The sequence below is a fragment of the Excalfactoria chinensis genome, chromosome 2 (assembly GCF_039878825.1).
Source record: "Excalfactoria chinensis isolate bCotChi1 chromosome 2, bCotChi1.hap2, whole genome shotgun sequence".
NCBI lineage: Eukaryota > Metazoa > Chordata > Aves > Galliformes > Phasianidae > Excalfactoria > Excalfactoria chinensis.
The window spans coordinates 35,491,567-35,514,021 of NC_092826.1; the positions used below are offsets into that span (position 1 = coordinate 35,491,567).

Sequence of the window (22,455 nt, forward strand, 5' to 3'; positions counted from 1 at the left end):
AATGGCAAAACTGCCGGAAAGAGGAACATGATAACGGTGGAGGGAGAAAAAGGGGAAAGGCAGCACTAGTGGGGCCTCCCCCACATCAAGGTGCACTCATCCTTTCCCTAAGCTACAGGGCTGCTGCACGGAGGACTTCTCGGGACTGTCCTCCTCTGTCTCCATCAATCTGGATGTCAGGTCAGGAGCCCAGAGCATAAGCAGAGGGGAGAAGCAGACCAGCATCACTGCTGGTGGTATGGCCATCCTCCAAGTCATCTGTTCCCTTCAGTGGAACAGAAGCATCAAGGAGAGGCTCATCAAGAAACTCCCCAGCAGGTGATCACAGTATCACAGTATCATGCGAGTTGGAAGGGACCTTAGAGATCATTGAGTCCAACTCCCGGGATTTGAGCCCTCTGTGTAGCAGAGCGGCACTTCTACCACTTGCGCCACAGAGGGGATTTGAACCCGGGCCTCCGGTGTTGCAAGTGGCACTTCTACCACCGCACCACCAGAGCACACGATTGTGCCAGCAGCTTCACATCCTGGCCTGGAGAGTTCAGCTCCAAACCCTCGTAGGGGAACAGTGAACTCAGGCCTCGTGGCTGCAGGATGACCCCCCTCACTGCAGGGTGGCTCACTTGGCACATCCACACCATCCTCACCATGGGCTTCTGCTTCTTGCCCAGGTGACAGGGATAGGAGTGGAACTGCTGGGGCAGTGTCTGGAGTACCATGCCTCCATAGAACTTGCTTCTCCAGTCCTAATATGGTATTTCGGGTGATAGCATGGGGTACTGCGTATGTTTCAAGCCACCCAGTGGTTGCCTCCACCATGGTGAGCACATAACGCTTACCATTGCGAGATCATGGCAAGGTGATATAATCAACCTACCATGCCTCCCCATATTTATATTTTTGCCATCGCCCTTCCCCCCAAAAAGGTTTTCATCCTCTTGGCTTGTTTAATTATGGCGCATATTTCACAGTCATGAATGACCTGAGCAATAGCATCCATAGTTAAGTCCACCCCTCGGTCTCTGGACCACTTATATATTGCATCTCTTGTTTGATGGCCCGAGGTCTCATGGGCCCATCGAGCTAGGAATAATTCAATCTTGTTCTGCCAGTCTAAGTCTATTTGAGCCACCTCAATTTTGGCAGCTCGATCAATCTGATGGTTATTTTAATGTACTTCAGTAGCCTTACTCTTAGGCACGTGAGCATCTACATGGCGCACGTTTACAACAATGTTTCTTATTTGGGCAGCAATGTTTTTCCACAGTTCAGCAGCCCAAATAGGTTTACCTCTTCGTCGTTGCCAGTTGTTTTGTTCCCACTGCTGCAACCACCCCCATAAGGCATTTGCCACCGTCCATGAATCAGTATAAAGATGAAGAATCGGCCACCTCTCCCGTTCAGCCACATCTAAGGCCACCCCTCATGCTGGACAGCCGGGCCTCCAGCGGGCTGGATGGGGGCAGTGCAGTTCTCCTGCCCCATGGCCATAGCGGTGGGCACCTGCTCAGCCCGGAAGCGCACCAACCCCTTCCAGATATGGAACAGACCCACCGGAGGAGCCGAGACCAGCGTTGTCCGCTTGGGGTTGCGCTGCTCCGCTACAGGCTGCCTCGCCTGGGCTCGGGAAGGAGCCTTGCTCTGACCGGAGGTTGTTACACTCGGACTGGAGGGCGTTGTGCTCAGACTGGAGGGCGTTGCGCTCGGACTGGAGAGTGTTGCACTTGGACTGGAGAGTGTCATGTCCAGACTGGAGGGTGTCACACTCGGACTGGAGAGTGTCACGCTCGGACCAGAGGGCATCTCGTTCAGACCAAAGGGCGTCTCGCTCGGACCGGGGTGCATCTGGCCTGGACCAGAGGGCATCAAGTTCGGACCGGAGGGTGTCACGCTGATATAGGAGGTCATTTCTCTCAGCTCTGAGACTCTCCATCTCAGCTCTGAGACTCTCTCTCTCAGCTTCAAAAACTGTTTCCCTCTCTGCCTTTTCAGCTCTGAGACTCTCTCTCTCAGCTTCAAAATTGAATAAGGCCCAATAAGCATTAGCCAGGCCCCAAATCATTTGTGCCTCCTGAGATCTGCCTGTGCCGCAACATTCCTGCCTCAAATATGCGATCAAGCTCTCAGGATTCTTCAAGTGTTCAGGAGTAAAGCTCCATGACACTGAAGATGTCTGCCTTTTTAAAGTCTCCTCAAAGCCTCTCCACACTCCCTGCCACTCAGTATTCTCTGGTTCTGGGGAAGACTTCCTCAGAATGTTATAAATCCAGATACTGAGTGAGATTAATAAAATAACCAACAGTATGTTCAGGGAAATTAACAGTGTGGTCAAATGGGCATTCAAAAACTGCATAATGGATTCAGGGAAGGGACAAGGAGCATGCAGTCCCCTGAAAAGCAGTTTTACTAGCAGTTTTAACAGAGCACACATTTTTTTTTCCTCTCTTCAATAACGAGATAGCAGAGCTAAAAGTTTACAAAATATTCTGGGGTATTGGCCGTCCGCCTGGACTTTCAAGGTCAAGCTCCCAGGTGCAGAAACGTAAACTTTAGATAGCTCCTTAACGAAAAAAAACTCATAGCTCTGTAAGAAGCTAAAGGAACAGCAGGAAAAACAGCAGCTTTTGCAGTTTTTGCCCACTTTTGCCCAAATTATGCCCACTTTTGCTGGCAATCTGCCCGCATTCTCCACCAAAATCCTGTCGTGGGTTAGCCTAAATCTACCTGCACCCAAGACAGGGGGGCAGTCGGCCCGCAGGCCGCTGGCCCTGAAGGAAAAGAAAAAAACAGGGAAAAGGAAATAAATACAGCGGCAGCGATCTAAGGAGGCACACTTATTTACTAAAGACTATATCGGAATACAGAATAACCCAATATAATACAATATAATTGGAATTAAGGCTAACGAATCAAGTAAAATAAGAGAGGGTGAGTCCCGAAACCGAGAGGCCTACTGTAACTCTAGGCGAAACGGCTGGAACGCTCCCACACGGCTCTCCCCCTGGCTGGCAGGATGCAAGAGAGCGAGTCCAGCACTGAAGTGAGATTATAATGAAGTGAGTGAATTTAACCTGGCCGCCGGGGTGAAAAGGAATAACAAACTCTTTTATAAGTACATTAACAGTAAGAGGAGGACAAAGGAGAATATCCACTCTTTACTGGATGAGGCTGGGAATGTGACCACTGAGGATAAGGAAAAGGCGGAGGTTCTGAATGCCTTCTTTACGTCTGTCTTTAAAGGTCAGACCAGTTATCCTCAGGGTACTCCTCTCTCTGACCTGGTAGTCTTGGCTGGGGAGCACGCTAGCCCCCCTGTGATTCTGGAAGAAACGGTCAGAGACTTACTATTCCAGCTGGACTGCCACAAGTCCATGGGGCCGGATGAGATCCACCCGAGAGTGCTGAGGGAACTGGCAGAGGTGGTAGCCGAGCCGCTTTCCATCATCTACCAGCTCTCCTTGTTGACTGGTGAGGTCCCAGAAGACTGGAGGCTTGCTGACGTGACTCCCATTTACAAGAAGGGTTGTAAGGAGGATCCAGGGAACTACAGGCCTGTTAGCCTGACCTCGGTTCCAGGGAAGGTTATGGAACAGATAGTCTTGAGGGAGATCACGCGGCATGTGCGGGATGACCGGGGGATCAGGCCTAGCCAGCATGGGTTCATGAAGGGCAGGTCCTGTTTGACCAACCTGATCTCCTTCTATGATCTAGTGACCCATCTGCTGGATGAGGGAAAGGCTGTTGATGTGGTCTACCTGGACTTCAGTAAAGCCTTCGACACTGTCTCCCATGCTATTCTCCTGCAGAAGCTGGCAGCCCGTGGCTTGGATGGGTACACTCTCGGCTGGGTAAGGAGCTGGCTGGAGGGCCGGGCTCAGAGAGTGGTGGTAAATGGAGTTAAATCCAGCTGGCGACCGGTCACAAGTGGTGTTCCCCAGGGGTCGGTGCTGGGGCCTGTCCTCTTCAACATCTTTATTGATGACCTCGATGGGGGCATTGAGTGCGCTCTCAGTAAGTTCGCAGATGACACTAAATTGGCTGGGAGTGTGGATCTGCCTGGGGGTAGCGAGGCCCTACAGAGGGATCTGGACAGGCTGGAGAGCTGGGCTGAAGCCAATGGAATGAGGTTTAACAAGGCCAAATGCCGAGTCCTGCACTTCGGCCACAACAACCCCAGGCAGCGCTATAGGCTTGGGGCGGAGTGGCTGGAGGACTGTGTGGAGGAAATGGACCTGGGGGTACTGATTGATGCACGGCTGAACATGAGCCGACAGTGTGCCCGGGTGGCCAAGAAGGCCAACGGCATCCTGGCTTGTATCAAGAATGGTGTGCTGAGCAGGACTAAGGAAGTCATCCTGCCCCTGTACTCGGCATTGGTGAGGCCTCACCTCGAGTACTGTGTCCAGTTTTGGGCACCTCAGCACAAGAAAGATATGGAGGTACTGGAGCAGGTCCAGAGAAGGGCAACGAGGCTCGTGAAGGGCTTGGAGAATCAGCCCTATGAGGTGAGGCTAAGGAAGCTGGGGCTGTTTAGCCTGAGTAAGAGGAGACTGAGGGGAGACCTTATTGCCGTCTTCCAGTACCTGAAAGGTTCTTACAGTGAGAGTGGGGCAGGTCTCTTCTCACTAGTGACAAGTGACAGGACGAGGGGAAATGGCCTCAAGTTGCGCCAGGGCAAGTTTAGGTTGGATATTAGGAAGAACTTCTTTACAGAAAGGGTGGTTAGGTACTGGAATGGGCTCCCCAGGGAGGTGGTTGAATCGCCATCCCTGGATGTGTTTAAGAGCCGTTTGGATGTGGTACTCAGGGATATGATTTAGCAGAGGTTGGTTTTTTTTTTTTTTTTTTTTTTTTTTTTTTTTTTTTTTTTCTTAGAGATGGGGTACTGGTTAGGCTGCGGTTGGACTTGATGATCTTCAAGGTCTTTTCCAACCTGGATAATTCTATGATTCTATGATTCTATATAGTCCTGGTCATATGACTGACCGTGGTGCTCCCTGGGACATGTAGTCTTCTTTCTGTGAGCAGCAGATTCATCAAAATTATCTATGCTTAACATGATGTTATGATGTGGAATACTGATAGCAAAATTACAACATTGCAAAACCATGACAATGGGATAGTTAATTTTCCTATTAGCAGTTGATATGGTGCACTATGGTTAGTAACACACCAATGTTTTGTTATTGCTGAGCAGTGCTTACGCTCAGTTAAGGACTTTTCCACTTCTCAAAATGCCCTGCCAGTGAGGAGCTGAGGTTACAAGAGGAGGGGTGGGGGGAGTAGAACAAGGACAGCTGACCCAAAGTGGCCAAAGCGATACCTCATACCATATGCAGAACATCATGTGGAACATCATGCAGAACAATAAAATGGGGGAGTTGGTGGGGAGGACAGCTGCTGCCTGGTGTCTGGCTGGATGTCAGTCAACTAGTGGTGGGCAATCGCATTGTGCATCACTTGCTTTGTATATTTTTATTATTAATTATTATTATTACCCTTTCCTTTTCTATAGTATTAAACTGTCTTTATCTCAACCTAAGAGTTTTAACTTTTTCTGGTTATCTCCCGCATCCCACTGAGGGGATTGAGTGAATAGCTGTGCGGTGCTGAGTTGCCTGCTGGACTAAACTGCTACCACAACTTCACAATAGTAGGCGACAGTACTTCTCACAATCGTATTTCTCTTTGATTTAGCTTGAACTTCTAGACAAGAAGTAAATGACCATCAACCACTTCCACCAGGTCCATCAGCAAAGTTTGTATGATCTCTCACCTTGTATAAACATTAAGCAAAAATCCACATTAAACCTGGTGGTGATACTAGAAATAATGCCTGTTGTACTTGCTATGAATTTGCTTAGGGTGGTGAGGTATATATGTTCACTTTCCTCAGAGTGTCAGCCTTTCTCCTTCAATTTTAATGTTTTCATCTCCAGACTATAATCCCTAGCATTTCTTGCATATATTTAGACCTGTCATATGTACTTCATTCTGTTAAGGCAACTTCTCTTTTTTCTTTCAGTTAAGGATTACACTTATTAGAAATGTATTTAAGCAAGGGGGAACAATTCGGAATCATACAGCTTTTGAGAGAGAGATTGCATCATGGTTCTTAATTATAACAAGAAAAATAACATGGAATTTGTTTTTCTAACATCACATTCTGATTGAAAGTGCCTGCCTAATGCTTCTTAGAAAAAACTTCTTTGCTTCCTAAAGCCAGCTTCTGGGTTGTTAGTTAAGGGTCCTGCCATTTGACTCTCTTTGCATCTTGCATGAGTAACCAGCTTACATCAGGAAGACAGATTATTAAGGATTTTTTTTAATGCTTTATCCTAGATTCTGTGAGAGACTTGAAGGATTCAATCTGAAAGCTCTGTCAGATAAAAATATGTGTATTTTGTGGAGTTTGCAGCATGGTATTTCAAGAAAGAGAAAGACCATTGAACATAGTCTAGAGGACAGCAGGAATAATGATCAAAGGTGTTGAAAACACAGCATATGAAAAAAAAAAAAAAAGTCTTTCAATCTTCAGGTTTGGTTGTTTAGTCTAAAGAAGAGAAAACTGAAAGGAAATTCATAATAGCTTTCCAGTGTGTGCAGCTTTTCTGTAAATAAGGGGGAAAACATTCCTCATGTCCACTGGGAGTAGAGTAAAAAGTAGTAGGTTTAAATTACAACAAAGGAGATTTAGGTGAGACATTACAGAAAAAAGCCCTTTCCACTGTAAGGATAGTTAAGCACAAGAATTGCCTAGGGAGGTTATGAAGAGGTTAGACAAACATCTGTCAGAAATGATTTAGGTATAACTAATCCTGCTGTGAGATAAAGTGTTGAACTAAATAACCTTTTGAGGTCCCTCCTAGCACTATTTTCTGTGACTCTGTGATTAGGGTACTGTTTTCATGTTGTCCCACAGTGAGATGATTCCATGTAGGGATGTGCTGTTCTTAATCATTGCTTTAAGCTGATGGGGGAAATGGTGGTCTGATGTTTAACGCACTTTAGTTTTATTCTTTCTACCTTGTGAGCTCTGTGCAGGGCATTAGGAGCTTGTTTTCAGACAGACAACAAATGGGTTGTTTTGGTAGTGCACTAACTACATTCCTATTAGATGTGTTGTTGGAACGCACCTCAAAATTAGATACTCTCACAATGTTTTTGAATGCATAGTCAAACACCTACATAGGTAGATGCTGCATTTCTGCCTGTAAATGAAATGCAAATGGAAGTATATATATATATATATATATATATATAGTTGTGAAAAGACCTGTGTCTTGGTTCTGCATTAGTAAAGCCACAATAAAACCAGACATGTTCTAAAGGTGAGTATAAAACAAGTTGTGAAGCATCCTGGAATTGACAGATGGAGAATGATATTAAAGTGCCAAATATTATTACCGCATCGGACAGGCCATCCAAGGCATCACTTTAAGACTATTCTTATGCCCTGTAGCACACAAATTCTTTAACTTTGTTCTTCTATTTGGCATTCTGCCATCAGGCAAGATTTGTCTTCATCTTTGTATTCAGCGAAGTGCATTTGCAGTATTGTTTCTGAATATTGGATATGGCTCCAGCACAGCCACGCTGTGGTGGGCCCCATCTGGAAGAATAAGAAATATGAATCTTCTGATTGTAAAGTACTTTGTATGGAACTGGTCATACTTCGCTTGCAGTGCTGACAGAGAATGTGTATGATCAGTGTCACTGTTCTCACAGAGGTGAGGTCACCAGAGCGTTTGAGACTGGGGCATACTGTCACAACACAGCAGCAAGGGAAGTATGTGGTTTTCATTGGCAGGCCTGTTCTTGAAGTCTGATGATTCTTTAGAAACCTAAGGATTCATCATCACATGCTTTCCACAGTATTACATAGTAACTTTTCACAGTTAATGAGGTCAGCTGCCTATTCTGACTCAGATTTCCATTTTCTTAGATAGTCTCCTTGTTTCTGGAGGAAGGATCAGGATTTGGGAAGGCTCTGAAGTGCAGGAGAGAAGCGAAACACAAATCTCATCTGTAGATGCAGAGCCACGTGCATTCTTCTTGCTGAGGGTTACAGCTCAGTTCATGGATGTCACTGGCATGTTCCCAGGTATTGCTCTTCTCTGCAGGCAGGTCCCTTAGGGTGATGGCTTCTGGCTTAGGGAACATGTACTTTAAAGCAACCCGTCTCCATGCTGCTTACTCCTGTTTTTTTTTAAAGATTGCCTGGTGTTGATATCAAAATTCAAAAGACCTATCCTTGCAATTATGCTTATGCATATTTTGTGCTGGGATATTTCCAATACTGTCCAATTGGTATCGTGCTATCTGAAAACAAGCTGCGTATTCAACTCTGGAGATAAAACTGAACACAGACTATTTGAAATATGTGTCGTTTTAAAGATGACAAACACAGAATGCTCTGTGGTATCTATCTGGTAATTAAAGTTCACATTAAAAGTTTTTAATAAAACTTGCATTTTTATTGTGGAAAAAAAAAAAAAAGAGTAATTAAAATTACAACCTTTGCTCTGCTTTCAATGAAGCGGATACTTTGCGAATTCATTCAAAAGACTGAAACAGTTGTTAGGAGTTTCAGATAGTGTTTGTTTCCATCCCAGAGTTCATAAAATCATTTGGATACATATTTGCATGACAACAGCATCACAGAATGGCTGCAGGTGATAGGGATCTCTGAGTTTATCTGGCCCAACCCCCACTGCAGCAGGGACACCCAGAGCAGGGGTCCAACCCCACATCCAGGTGGCTGCTGAAGGTCTCCAAGGAGGAGATTCCACAACCTCTAGGCAGCCTGTGCCAGTGCTTTGTCAGCCGCACAGCACAGAAGTGCTCCTGATGTTCTGAGGGAACCTCCTCTTCCAGTTTATGCCCATTGCCTCTTGTCCTCAAACTAGGCACCACTGAAGGACATCGCTCCATTTTCTTTGCACCTTTCCTTTAGGTATTTTTACAGATGGAGGAGATCCCTCTGCGCTTACTCTTCTCTGCTCCCAGATATCTCAGCTTCTCCTCACAGGAGAGGTGCTCCAGTCCCCCAGTCATCTGCAGTAGCCCTTCAGCCCTTCTTGACAAACTCTCCAACATATACAGTTTTCTCTTGTACTGGGGAGCACAGAACTGTACACAGTGCTCCAGGTGTGGCCTCCCCAGTGATGAGCAGAGAGAGGGGAAGAAGTGCCTCCCTCAACCTGCTGACAACAAATTGCCTAATCCTCTACAAAATCCTCTGGAAGGGTTCTGGAGCTGTGCTGGGCATCACATGCAACTCACAGGGTAAGCAGGAGGCTTTAGTGGGTGCCTCCTTCCCTGGCTCACCAGGGACCTGGCAGCAGGCAGCACAGCAGCTGGTGAGCACCCTTTGGAGAGGGCCTGGGGGCAGCCTGCCTCCCTGCCCACCCTGCACCAACTGCTTGCTGTTCAGTGACACAGCTGAACTGGGGGAGATAGGGCCAAGCAGTGGTTAGAGCTATACGACACAACTGCCTTGGTATGGATTGTGTGCCAGAGGCAGTGATAACGATAGCTTTCAAGGCCAATATGTTTGAAGGGAAGTTGGTACTGGAGGAAAGGGAACAAACACTCAGTAGCGATCTTTAAATGTATGAATGTCTGTCAGGATTTAGATTTCAGCCTTCGATGGATTTCATACACTTCTTTGACTCCTTTCCTCTGGTGCTATAGTATTCATTAAGCAAACTTGAACGTATTTGTATAGATAACCCCTTTTTACTAAAAGCTATTAATTTCTAAAGCAATATAAATACACGTATAATTATGTTTGCAGAATGTATTCCAAATACTTCTCAGAGATACATGTGCATTTAAAGTGGTTAGTATTCCAGAACTAATGCTATTATAAGTTTAATTTACTGCCAGCCAGTCAGCCTTACAAAAATCAATCTCTAGGCTCATAAAATATCTCCCTAAAATTTGTGATTTCTTACTAATGAGAGAAAAGGTGAATTTACAGGTTTATCTTTCCTTTTTCTGAGCCTTACTGGTTGAGAGGTATCTCATAGATTCCTCTGATATATAGAAGAGTGTATGAGAGACCTGTAGGTCACAGGGTATTCAAAGTTAAAAAGAACTGAGCCATCTTTAAATGTTCTGGATGACAAGTCTAACAAACACCGTCAGTAGATAAATGTGCTTAATACACTGAACCATTAATATGTGTCCTTATCATAATGGAATTTATACAATGATAGTTGCTGTCAGATTCCACTCGATACTCATGACATGTTTGCCTGATGCACTGAACGACAACTGTATCTATTTCATTTCAGTTTTGAATTGACACTTCAATTTTATATCATCCACATAACACCTTAGCTTAAATCTGAGCTTCTTGGTAGTCTTTGTCTTTTGTCATGTTTTGGAATGAGTATATTGAAAAGACATTTTAAGGAATCTGTTGTAGTGTGTATGTATGGTACATTTGACCTCTGGACAAGAAAGGAGTTTCATCCTCCAATGCTTTTAATTCTTATTCTTGCCGAGAATGAATTTGTTGCTTGAATTAAAATAGTATGTCTTGTTAATGCTGAGAAGCAGTGACCCACATAGCACAATGGATTCATTTGTCAATCCTGCAACTTCTGAGCTTTCTGTTCATGTATGTCTCAGCAGCAAATCAACTCAGAATTCATTTAATCAGTCTATCATTGGATCCTTTCTGTCAGTCTGAAACCTTAAAATTTTAGTATCTCATTGGGCAGCACCAGGAATAATAGATTTGGACTTAATACTAGATATTCCAATTCTGAAAACTCCAGCTTCCAAATTCACAGCTCAAATGCACACAAATCTTAAGAAGAAAAGTAGGATCTGGAAATAGCCTTGAATTTTGAGGATATTAATGTTCTGATCTGGCTCTAAACTTCAGAATGCAAACCTGCCCTAGTTTGTCAGCATTTCTGAAATACTCCAAATGCAGTTACAGAAAGCAGTGCCTTTTTGCTCCCCTTAAAAAGAGATAAGCTTTCAGTGCTTTTTGCTTTTCCCACAGGCTGAGGCTACAGCCTGAATAGTTTGTAACAGTCAGTGTTATGCAAATGACAATCACATTCTACTCTGTTTATTTTCAGTATTTCTATGTTTATTTGAGTACATGCCATTTCTTTTAAGCCTTATATAGCTTATCAGGCCAACAGCGATCTAAAAGAACAGGACACGTTATTAGTGATATGCTTAATACAGTTTTTTTCCTCTTGTAGATGCAAGATTTACGGAATACAGAAGGAGCCCAGTATAGTTCCCATCCTCAGATGGCAACCATGAGGCCAAGGGTTCAACCTGCAGATATTAGGCAGCCAGGAATGATGCAGCATGGGCAGCTGACTACTATTAACCAGTCCCAGCTCAGTGCACAGCTTGGTTTGAATATGGGTGGAAACAATGTTCCTCACAACTCACCCTCTCCACCTGGAAGCAAATCTGCAACTCCTTCACCATCCAGTTCAGTCCATGAAGATGAAGGAGAAGATAGCTCTAAGGTAGGCTTAGATGCTAGGATTACTGTATAAATGGTGGATATTTTTAGGACCTGCTAAATGAATCATACAGCCACAGTTATTAAGGTGATACTTTATACATTGTTGGTGGTTGACTAAAGTGAATTAAAGGGTTATGAATACAGAACTTGTAGTTTCCAGTCAATTCTTCAGGCAGTTTGAGTAAATGACATCATTCTTCTTTGTGAGAGTGAACTGGAATTCTGTAAAATATTAAAGGATAACCATTCCTTTAGGACTTCAGTATAAAGGTTGAGTTTTCTCACTTGCATAGAATGGATGTTTGTTCCTAGTTAAAGATCAAGTTACTGCTATAAAAAGTACGAACTGTGTGTACAATATGCTAGTCTTTGCAATTTGGTCATAGGGTGAGTAAACAGAACACCATAGCAACCAGAACAGAAATATCCTCTACAAACTTTTAAGATCTTACCTTGAAAAACTTGAAAACCCATTGTATATTTCTGATTTTGGAGGTGCTGACACTCCAGCATGACATGTTTAAGCTTCCTTTTAGTATCCTACGGGCATAAAAGTAATAATTGTCATTCAGATAATAAAGTTTACTCTATTTAAGTGATAAGTGATGACTTATTTAGTAGCTTGTGTATAAAAACCTTCCAGACTTCCCCCAATCCTGAAAACATCCCAAAAAGCAAGCAAGTATTTTATCTTAATTTTGCAGAGACTTAAGATGAGATTAAAAAAAAGACTGGGGTTTAACACAAAGTCATCCAGTAAGTCAGACATAGAGCTTTTGGGAACTGAGAACCATTTAGTTGTTATGCAAGCTGTTATGGAAGTTGTTATGCAGTAGTGAAAATGTTGTACCATGTCCATATCTTATGGGGAAAAGTTGCAGACTTGAGAGAAACATGAGGAAAACACACGAGCCACTGAGGAGGTATAATCCAGTCAAGAATTGTAATTCTGATTTGTTTTCAAATTGCATTGTTTTTCATGCCTCTAGCTATAAAATAATCATGTAATTGGAGACATATGTTTTACTACATTTTAAATAAATTCAGATTTAAAGTTTTATTTCAGGACTTCCCCTAATTTCACAAACTTCAGGTTTCAAAGATTACTGAATAATTCATACATTTTAAATGAGCACTTTGTTACTGAGGGAGATTTTAGAATACAGCTATGCAAAAATAATTCCAAGCAGCCATTACTTTTTCAGAATAATTTATTTGCGACTCCTGTTTCTTTGCTAATATTTTTGTATGTTGGTGGAAGTGTGCCATTTGCTTGAAAATTCTGGAGAAAACACCAAATCTAAAATTAAAACATCTTTTTTTTATTATTTATCAAATACTTAATATATTTAATCTGCATTTCTGATGTTCTTTTTCACTGCAGCACCTCATTTTGCCAGAAGTATAAAATTGGGGTTTCATGTAAGACAGTACTCATATGAAAACAGTACTTTTAATAAAGAAATAATGACTTCTGCAGACCAACTAAAACTTGATCTTCTCTCTGTGGAAGCAAGATTATGCAGTGTTCAACTTTTTAACAAGCCATGTTATTTTGGAAACTCTCTTTAAGACATTCTCATGCTCAGTGTAAGCAGAAAAAGACGAGAAAAAGTACAGAACACAACACAAATTTAAGAAAAACAACTCAGGCTGGGGAAATGGATACATTGCCTTAAAATTATTCAGTAATTGTAATTTCTGGTATTAAACTTGGTTAATGGTGGTAGAGGGTGTAAACTAGTCTCCAACAAAAAAAGGATTAAACTATAAGCTCAAAGGCAGGTACATTGTACTATACCTGCCTTCTATAGGATTTCTTACATCTTCCTGTAAATGTCTGAAGTTGGCCATAGTTGGACCTGATGCAGTAGTAGTGCCCTCCATAAAAGACAGGAGATCTTGAATATTGAACATTAAAAAACAACAACAACAACAACAACAAATAGTGTAATCTTATGTTGTAGTTCATTATTTAAAACCCTCTACTGTCCATCTTTCCATTGCACCTCTCTCCCTGGAAGCTGCCAGTGAATGGATATGGATATTTAGGATAAACCAGCTTTCTATGAGATCCTTTTCCACAACCACACTAGTAATAAATTTTCTCAGAGCTGCATTGGAAAAATATGAGGTTTCTTCTCACTCCATAAATTCTCTTCCCAGAGAAAGAAGATACTGGATGGGGAATACGAAGAGGTAGAATGGCCATTCTCTTTCATGAGAACCCTTGTCTTTTACCTAGATGTGGATTTTTCTCATATTTTATAAACTGCTATGTAGATGTTTGAAATTTTATATTACTTGATAGCCCAGGGCAGGACTCTTAATATGAGTGTACATGCTATAGTCATGTAGAAGCTACTGTATTTCACCAGATTTGAGCAGCTCCAGTAAGTCAGTAAAATATTCCTTCTACAAGTACTGTGTACAAAGCAGTCACTCTGAATTCACCCTCTTATTAATAGCACTGGTGGCATACTCCTGTTTAAGCAGCAGAAGGTGTTTGCCAATGAACCAACACCAATCAAAAAGACAACGTATATTTTCAAATAGAATGGTTCTCCGTCATCGCAATGTCATAAGAAAAAAAAATAATAATAAAAAAAGAATCAGTGCCCTGTTAATGTTTACATAAATTTAAAAAAGGGTTTGACAGAAGGTATGAACAAGATGAACTTTTGGAATAGAAATATAATTGTATTCCTATTGAACCATTGATTTCTGTGTATGTAGGAAATGACTATTTCAGCTTGATGTACATATTCCAAATGCCTTTAGGAGAAGTATTTACAAACTGATGTAATTGCCTCCTTAATTATTCTCAGTGTAATGTGTGGGGCTATGGTTAGAAGAAGAAAAAATGTAGAATGTAGAAATCAGTAGTTGTAAATAACTGCAGAAGCATTCCAAATGAAGTGGCCTCTTACCACGTGCTTTATTCTAACCATCTCGACATCGGAATATTACAGTAATGTAATTCTTGTCATTATTCTTACTGTTGAATTGCTAAACATCTCTTTGGTTAATGCCAAGTACAAATGTTGAATTCTGGAAACATTACTGGTTTGCAAATATGCGTTTCCTCATAGATGGATAACAGGGTGTTATTCCCTATTCATCTGAATATATACTAAGGAGAGATTTTCATATTATGTTGCTTAGAGGGAAGATAGTGAGAGGAGTGCAAGTAGGTAGAATTAACCAACAGAAACATGATTACTACAGAACTACTGCAGCATATTCTTTTTATGTGGTAGAGGTTTTACAATATTTACTTTATATGATAAGAGTTATAAGTAGAATTCTATGTTGTCTGTTCAGCCTATTATGCAGATGGTGCTTGATTAAAATCTATTTTAAACTACAGCGATTACTGCAAGATAGTGTGCATAAAACAGCTCTCTTAGCTCCATTAAAGGCTTTGGTACTATTGCAGTTTATTTTAAATATGCTTATAGACATTTTCCAGCTTCTCAGGGGACATTTAGTTATCAACGATGTGCCTTACTTGATAGTTTTAAATCCTAGACTAGGTATTCTTCTGATCTATTATGTGTGCAACATGGTTAATGTACACTTCTTTAAAGTGAAAGATTATTGCTTTCTTGTGATAAATAAGTTAAATACATCACCATAATTAAGCAATAAGCCATGACAGGAGGTGGATTACCATGAGCTAACTACACCTCCAGGGAATTTGAGGCACGAGTCTATGCCTAGCAGAGTATATGTTTTTTATTTTATTTCCCATCTGTCTCTGCTTTGGTGGTTAGAAGTAGGGCCTGTGAAGCTGATAGACTGATGAGAGCATAAGGTAGGCCATCATCTCAGCCATTTGCAAGGTTATTAGTATTGGAGTTCTGGTATTCTTTTTATGTAGTTATTTTCATATAAGACAAACAGAATTTCCCATGTGAGTACTCTCTTTTTAACAGTGGATTTTTGAACGCTCTCGGCTGTTCCAGTTGGATTATAAGATTTTAGAGCTGTTCTCAGAACAGTTAGCCAGGAGTCTTCTTGCACAAGTTTCTGCAACATATCGCCTAGATTAAGAAGTAATGTGGTATCCTAATATACAAAGAAATTGTTAATCTTATTAAGTCAAAAATACTTTGTAAAGAGGAAAGTCTTGTCAAAAAATGAAGATAAAAACTTCAGTTATGGCTCCAGTTGTTTTCAGGTCTCCTTGTGCATGGAGTTTGAACAAAATTGCCTGAAGACTTCAGGATGATGCTACCAAATTAACTAGGGAAACCTGGTTAATTACAGTTTAGTCAATAGTTTTAACTGTCATTTAGCTGGTAGTTTTGTGTGCCTATAGGATGAAATAATAGCAAGACACTAAAATTTGGATAAATTAGTAATGGGTAACACATTATTTCTATTTCTCCATATTTTTCTAAAAAGCTTCACAGCCATTAATTGTTTATTAAAGATATCTACTGTCTACTATGATGTTATAATATAATGGCTAGGAAAAAATCCCCTTCATTTTCAAATTGTAGCATCACATTGTTCTCAGGTTTAATGAGCCACAGTGTTCAGGGTTGTTCACTGTAGTCACCTAGGTGCTGTTGGACACCACACAGTGAAGTATATAATGGGAAAATGAAAGGCTTTTGTTCAGATCAAGAATATCCAGTAATTCTCCTCATGCAGTTCTTCTGATTTGAATATGTTCTGTTCTGTCATTTGACATGTGTTCTCAAACAAACAAACAAATGTGATGAAAGTCGTGTCTGGTCAGTTGTGACTTCTGTGCTCTTTACTTTCTCATATGTCAAACTCTCATGATGCACACTAAATTTAGTTGTTTTTTGCTTATAGTTCTTCTCTATTTTTTGTTACAGGTTAATGGAGGAGAGAAGAGACCTGCTTCAGATATGGGAAAGAAACCCAAAACTCCCAAAAAGAAGAAGAAGAAGGACCCAAATGAGCCACAAAAGCCTGTGTCTGCCTATGCATTATTCTTCCGAGACACTCAAGCAGCCATCAAAGGCCAAAACCCCAATGCTACTTTTGGTGAAGTCTCTAAAATTGTAGCTTCAATGTGGGATGGCTTAGGAGAAGAACAAAAACAGGTACAGTATGTGCTGTAGCTCACAGGCCTTGTTGAAGAAAAGAAATAATAATAATAATTTTAGAGAAAGTTATCTGGGTCATCTAAGCACTGTAGGCAGCTTCTTTTGTTTGCAGAGATGGATCCTGAATATGTGCTATATCAGGAGTGTGGTTTAAAGGGACTAAGATAAGGAGAGCATCATTTCATTTCGTTTGTCAGTCTGTGAAATCACTTTTACTGGCCTGTGACATAAACTTTTAGATTACACTTAGTAGTCATTTATGCTCAAATCAGTGGGCCTAATATTCCTCAGCAGGGCAGACAGGACAGCATTGCCCTGTCTATGAAAGGGTGGTGTAGGTGGGCATTGCCACAAATAAATATATTCCTGTACAGTGGGAGCAGACACATAATGGAGCTCTCAGTTTTTCCCCTGCCCTGTGATGCTAGGAGGAAAACTAGGCTCTTCCCCTCTCCCAACGCATCTGGTTTTTTATTGGATCTGCGGGGTGGACCTAGGAGATGTTCATGTAGACTGTGGAAATAACATCCCATAGTTATTTCTGTCTTCCATGGAAAGGCCTTGGTCCTGCATTGAGTTCAGCAAAGCTGGTTCTGAATCTTTGCAGAAATCCTTCTGAGTCAGTCAGATCCCACATAAAAGTGGGTAACTCTTGATGCTAACTGCATTCATGCGTTTACAGTGACATCAGCTAACAAATACCATTCTTGCTTTAGCTTACCATTACTTGTTGTATACCAGAACTTGTTATTGGTTGCACATTTACTAACGGAAATCAGAATGGATTGGGTTGATAAACAAATGGGAACTTTAAGAAAAGATACAGTTCTAGAGGGAAAGGATATGCTGAATGGGAGTTATATTGGCTGCAGGAGACATAGGTACAAGCAAAAGTCCCAGGAGTACTGGGCCAAAAGCGCATCTCATTCATTCATTCTGAGAATATCATTATTACATAATAAATTACAGTTAATATGTCTAACAATAAAAAGGAAAGTAGTACTGTGATTTTTTGTAGGTAAAATCATTTGAGCTTAAAAAAAAAGAGGCTTTCTTCACAAATCACTAGATGGTCTATGTACCTCTGGTCCCCTGCTAAGGTAAAAGTGTAAGAAGAATCAATATTTGGCACTTACTAACAAAAAAAAAAGTTTATCTAGTATGTTTCGTACAATGAAGTCAGTGCTTAGAACGTCTAGCTGGAGAAAGGGTAGCTTTCTAGATCTAGGGATCAAACATATCACTCAGACTGGCACTTTAGGGACATGATTTAGTGATCAGACTCCGTAAATCAGGTTGATGGTTGGACTTGATGATCTTGAATGTCTTTTCCAATATAATTGATTCTACGATTCTATGGCTAAGGGTCTTTTGTTTTGTTGTGTCTTCCTTCTGCCTTTTTTAATATGCCCAGCAATGGACAAGATTGCATGCTTCATCAGACAGGCCGCTGAGACCTTCCCAGGACAGAGATTCTCTCTTAGATGACCATTAATTTTTGGGAGCATGATAGTAGATGTTCAGCCTCAGCAAAGTGTTTCACAATGACCCTAAATATGTTGCTGTCATAGTGATCACTGTTTTTCCTTCCACAACCTTCTCTCTGCTTACAAAGCAGAAGATTTCACTTCATGCATAATGGTCAAGGACGATATAATAGAGATAAAGCTAAAAGACTATGTTATACAATTTTCACTGAATCTGACAGTTTAGAAGTACCAGGAAAAAACTGGCAGTCTTTCCATAGAATCTGTCTTAAGAAAAGTGCATTAAAAAGTTCAGCTTTGACTTGTATTTTCTATTCAGGATTGACAGTAATAATTGAAAAAGACCTGCACTGGAACAGCTGAAGAAAATTTATTTTCCTTATCTCTGTTGTCCTTAATTTAAGTTGGAACGCAGCAGAATGACGTGTTGTGGAATCCACATAACACATACATGAAAAAAGTGAATAAAGCTAGATTTTTAAACCAATTATTTCAAGAGTTTGTGTTAGCATATCTTTGTTGCTCTTTGACTCATTTTGCCAGTTCATTATCACCAGGCCTTTTTTTAATTGAGCACTGTACAAAGAGAATAAAAGATAGTCCCTATTTCAAAAAAAAACCAGCAATCCCATTTTCTAGAATAAATTTAAACTCATTCTTTATTCCATTAGAGATGCAATAGTACAAAGTAATGATTACAAGACATCTTAACTGACCTGATAGTCTGTATTTTAAAGGCCTAATTTTTCAGATGTATAGCATTAGTAGCTGTTATAAAACCTGTGTCTCTGGTAGGAAAATTGAACTTTAAAAATACTAATGATTAATGCATTATTTGGAATTTGACATTGAAGAAGCTTCAGAAATTCAGTAGGTAACTAAAGAAACAATAACATCATTAGAGAAGTACTTTATTGATGAATTATACTTGCTGAAAAAAAATATCAGTTATCATAAAGCTTCTGGCTTTTGTGTTTTGTAAGCAAATGCTTATTCTGCAATTTAAATAGAATTGTGTTTCCAAATTATGTTTCCCGAATTGGAACTTCTTTAACTATTTAAATAGTAAATATAAATGAATCAGAAAGTAGAACATAGTGCAGCTATTGAGAAAGAATAACCTTGTCTTTTTATGCCAGAGTGAAACCTTCACTGTTCTATGACCTGAGCTAGCTTTTTCTAGCTAGCACAGAAATTCTTGTTTATCCTCACAGATTGACCATGGAATAAATAAAGGTATTGAAACTCAGTACAGTAACGACCTAAAGGCAGCATATACATGTCCAAGCCTTTGTTAAAAAAATAGTTTGTTAACCTGACATATTAGACTATAGTTTTAAAGGGCTTGTGCAGGAGCCACTTATGTTTCTCAAACTGCAAAGAAACTAGGAAAATGTTGTTTGAGAAAATAGGATTTGAAAATGAAAAATGAAAATGAAAAAGCAGTTGTGAACTGTGTTCTACTGGGTGTCTTGCTTAAGTTAGGAGGGATTTATACTTAAAACACATCGCGCACTGATTGTCTTACCATGCAACTACTGCAATTGTAGATTAAAGCAGGTGCCAGTTTACTAGTGCTCTCTTCTTACCCTATGAAGATATTTGCATTATTGTGTCTCATGCTGTAACTGCTTCCATTAATTTCAGAGGACCATTTTCAAACACTGGTGTGAATCTGTGGGTTTTTGGTCCAAACCTTTATAGAGAGAGGCATCTAGGAATTGAAGGGACCGTAGAAGGGATGTTGTACTTTGTCATAATTTCTTCTAAAATTTTAATGTGAGTACAATAATTACATATAAACAGAAGCAACGGCTGTGTGTTTTCCTTCATTTTTCACTGTAAATGTTTTATAAAAGTGTTCCGATTAACAAACCTGTGAGTGGAATACAGCTGTAACACTGAAGTGCTGGGATAAAATCTAAGCGCTGTAGCTATAGCATAGGGATATTTTCTGTGGCTTTTCTAGTTTCTGTCTTACTCTCATGGACATTGTTTTCTCCTTAGTCAGTACTATTCTTATGTGCATCCCCTTTTTATAGCTTATTTATGTACATCATTGCCCTTTGCACACATTTTTACTGCAAAGGGGAGAAAAACAGCCCCCAGGGAGGAGGGCTCAGCATGCTAAATGGTCAAGCCTGTGGCTTTCAGACAGAATGCTGGTTCAAACTAGGTAAAAAGGCTACTTAGGTCATTTTCTGTCATTAGATGAAAAAGGAGAGTCATTTTAAATCAGTACCAGATGTATGTGTACTAAATGAACCTTAAGTTTCTAATTGGAGCCCTCGTAAAGCAGTAATAGAAGTGGCAAATTACAAACAAAATGTTCTTGTTTACATTAGTGTAACTTTAAAACTTCAGCCAAAAACCTTAATAAATGTGCTATTATACTAAAAATGGAATTCAATATCTATTCAACAGTTAACAAAATTAATCTCTAGTGTAACTTCAGCAGTTTAACTGTAATTCTAGCAGGAATGAAGTTGGCCTTCTATAAACAGTTTAGTACGTATGTATGTGTATATGTGTGCATGTGTGTGCATGTGTTACTGTGGGTTTACATAAATGTTTCACTTGCCTTGCAGCAGGAAGATGGATTGACTTAAGAGACCCCAAAATTAAAGATCAGATAAATAAGGGAAAGCAACTGTATGAGTGCTGGTAACTTATGCCTTCTTTCAGGCTGCATAATTCATACACAGTGATATTAGCTGCAACAGTTAGCTCAATTGCAACTCCTCATTATTTTATCCTTCAGTATTTATTCCTATGTTTGATGCCTCATGAAATTACTGTTAATGTGTTTATATAAGGGCAGATCTGACACAAGTGGGAAGAATTTAATTTCCTACTCATTCCTTCCTGCTGATGTGTCCTCTTCCCCTGGTAGAAAAGTGGCAAGTGTAAATAGTTAATTTGCTTCAATTATGAGCCTGTCCTGCTAAATTAGAAGCAGCAGGAATATGAAGAGCCAGAATTATACTTATGAGGCAGCTGACAAATCCTCTGAGCTTACAAAATCAAATCATTTACTCCTCATTGGTGCTCAAAGACCCACTAGATAAAAGCTGCAGTTTATTCTTTAAAATCTGATGGAACTTGGATTGTATGTTACCAATGCTTAAGTAAATTGAAGTCCTCGTGCATTAGTGTCAATGATTCTGATGCTGTTAGCATTTTCATTATAACACACAAGCTTTCAAGGGTTTCTATTTCGGTCACTGAAAATAGCCCAGACTGATTTGATCACGAAAAATAGCTCAGCATGTTTTATAAGTTTATTTTTTTGGGAAAAAGAACAGTGAAGTTTTGTTAAGAGATTATCCAGTGCTGGGATGAATCGGATAGACTAGGAGGAGGAGCTTTAAAAGTAGTGCTTGCCAATACTTCTTGTCTGACATGATGACAGTGTAATTTCTGGCATAACACCAAATCTTCTCAAAACTGATCTTAGATTGATGTTTCAAGAGGCTTGGCTCATCCTGGCCTGTAAGGAGAACCTAACCTCCCACAAGGCACTGTGCTGTGTTACTTGATGTTTTACTTCATAAGACAATTGAGCTCAACCCATGGGTGGAAGAGCCGTGGTCAGCCCATTGCAAGGCCTTGCACTTGGTTTGCCCAGTGTCAGGGCTTTGGGCAGTTCCAGAGACTGCACTGCAGATGTGGAGATAGATGATAGATCCAGAGAATGTGCAAATCAAGTTCAAGTAGTCAATAGTATTTTGGGAACATAAATTTACAGGTTTTTTTATTTATGCTCATATACTCATGCAGATGTTTGTTTATCTGCTTCTTGTTCCACTCATAATAATGACCTTTTCTTTTTTTTTTTTTTTAAACTATTAATATTTCTGTGCTAATGAAATAATCTCCAAGGAATAACTGAGGTGCTTGTAAAAGGATGAGAACATACCTTCAATTTAGCAGATAAACAACCACACAACATTTAAATTTACTTATGTTTTATTTTTGTAAATGAGAATGGGAAGCAAAGGTACATTTGTTTGTGCATACTCCCAAAGTGAATTACAAACAGAAAGGATTCAGGAATAGGCATAACAAAAAAACAGCCTTATGCCTTCCCTCCCAACTACTTGCACAGCCGAAGTTGTTCTTACCTTTGTTGTATGTTAGGCCTGTTTAGGAGCTCCACTGTTATTTTTTTTCAGCAAATTTCTGTACTGAAACTTCTATACTGAAACTGCACTGTGCAAATGCACTGTGAAACCTTCACACACAAACACTCAAGAAGTTCTTGTGCATCTTACCCTATTTAGAGAAATTCAGCCTATAGTATTGGTTAGTCCTCCTAGCTGGTTGGTCATCCCCAGCCTCCCTGGAGCACTAGGGGGAAGCAGTGGGGAAC

At 40.4% G+C, this 22,455-nt stretch overlaps 1 protein-coding gene across 3 annotated transcripts in view; it reads left to right on the forward strand.

Moving 5' to 3' along the window:
• TOX (thymocyte selection associated high mobility group box) overlaps window positions 1–22,455 on the forward strand; it is a 226,659-nt gene that overhangs the window by 173,279 nt on the left and 30,925 nt on the right. For 2 of the 3 annotated variants that reach the window (XM_072328671.1, XM_072328672.1), the window contains exons 4-5: window positions 11,232–11,510; window positions 16,363–16,593. In XM_072328671.1, the coding sequence (XP_072184772.1) occupies window positions 11,232–11,510; window positions 16,363–16,593 (510 nt within the window). The remainder of the gene's footprint in view (window positions 1–11,231; window positions 11,511–16,362; window positions 16,594–22,455) is intronic. The other variant, XM_072328673.1, reaches the window with a different exon arrangement.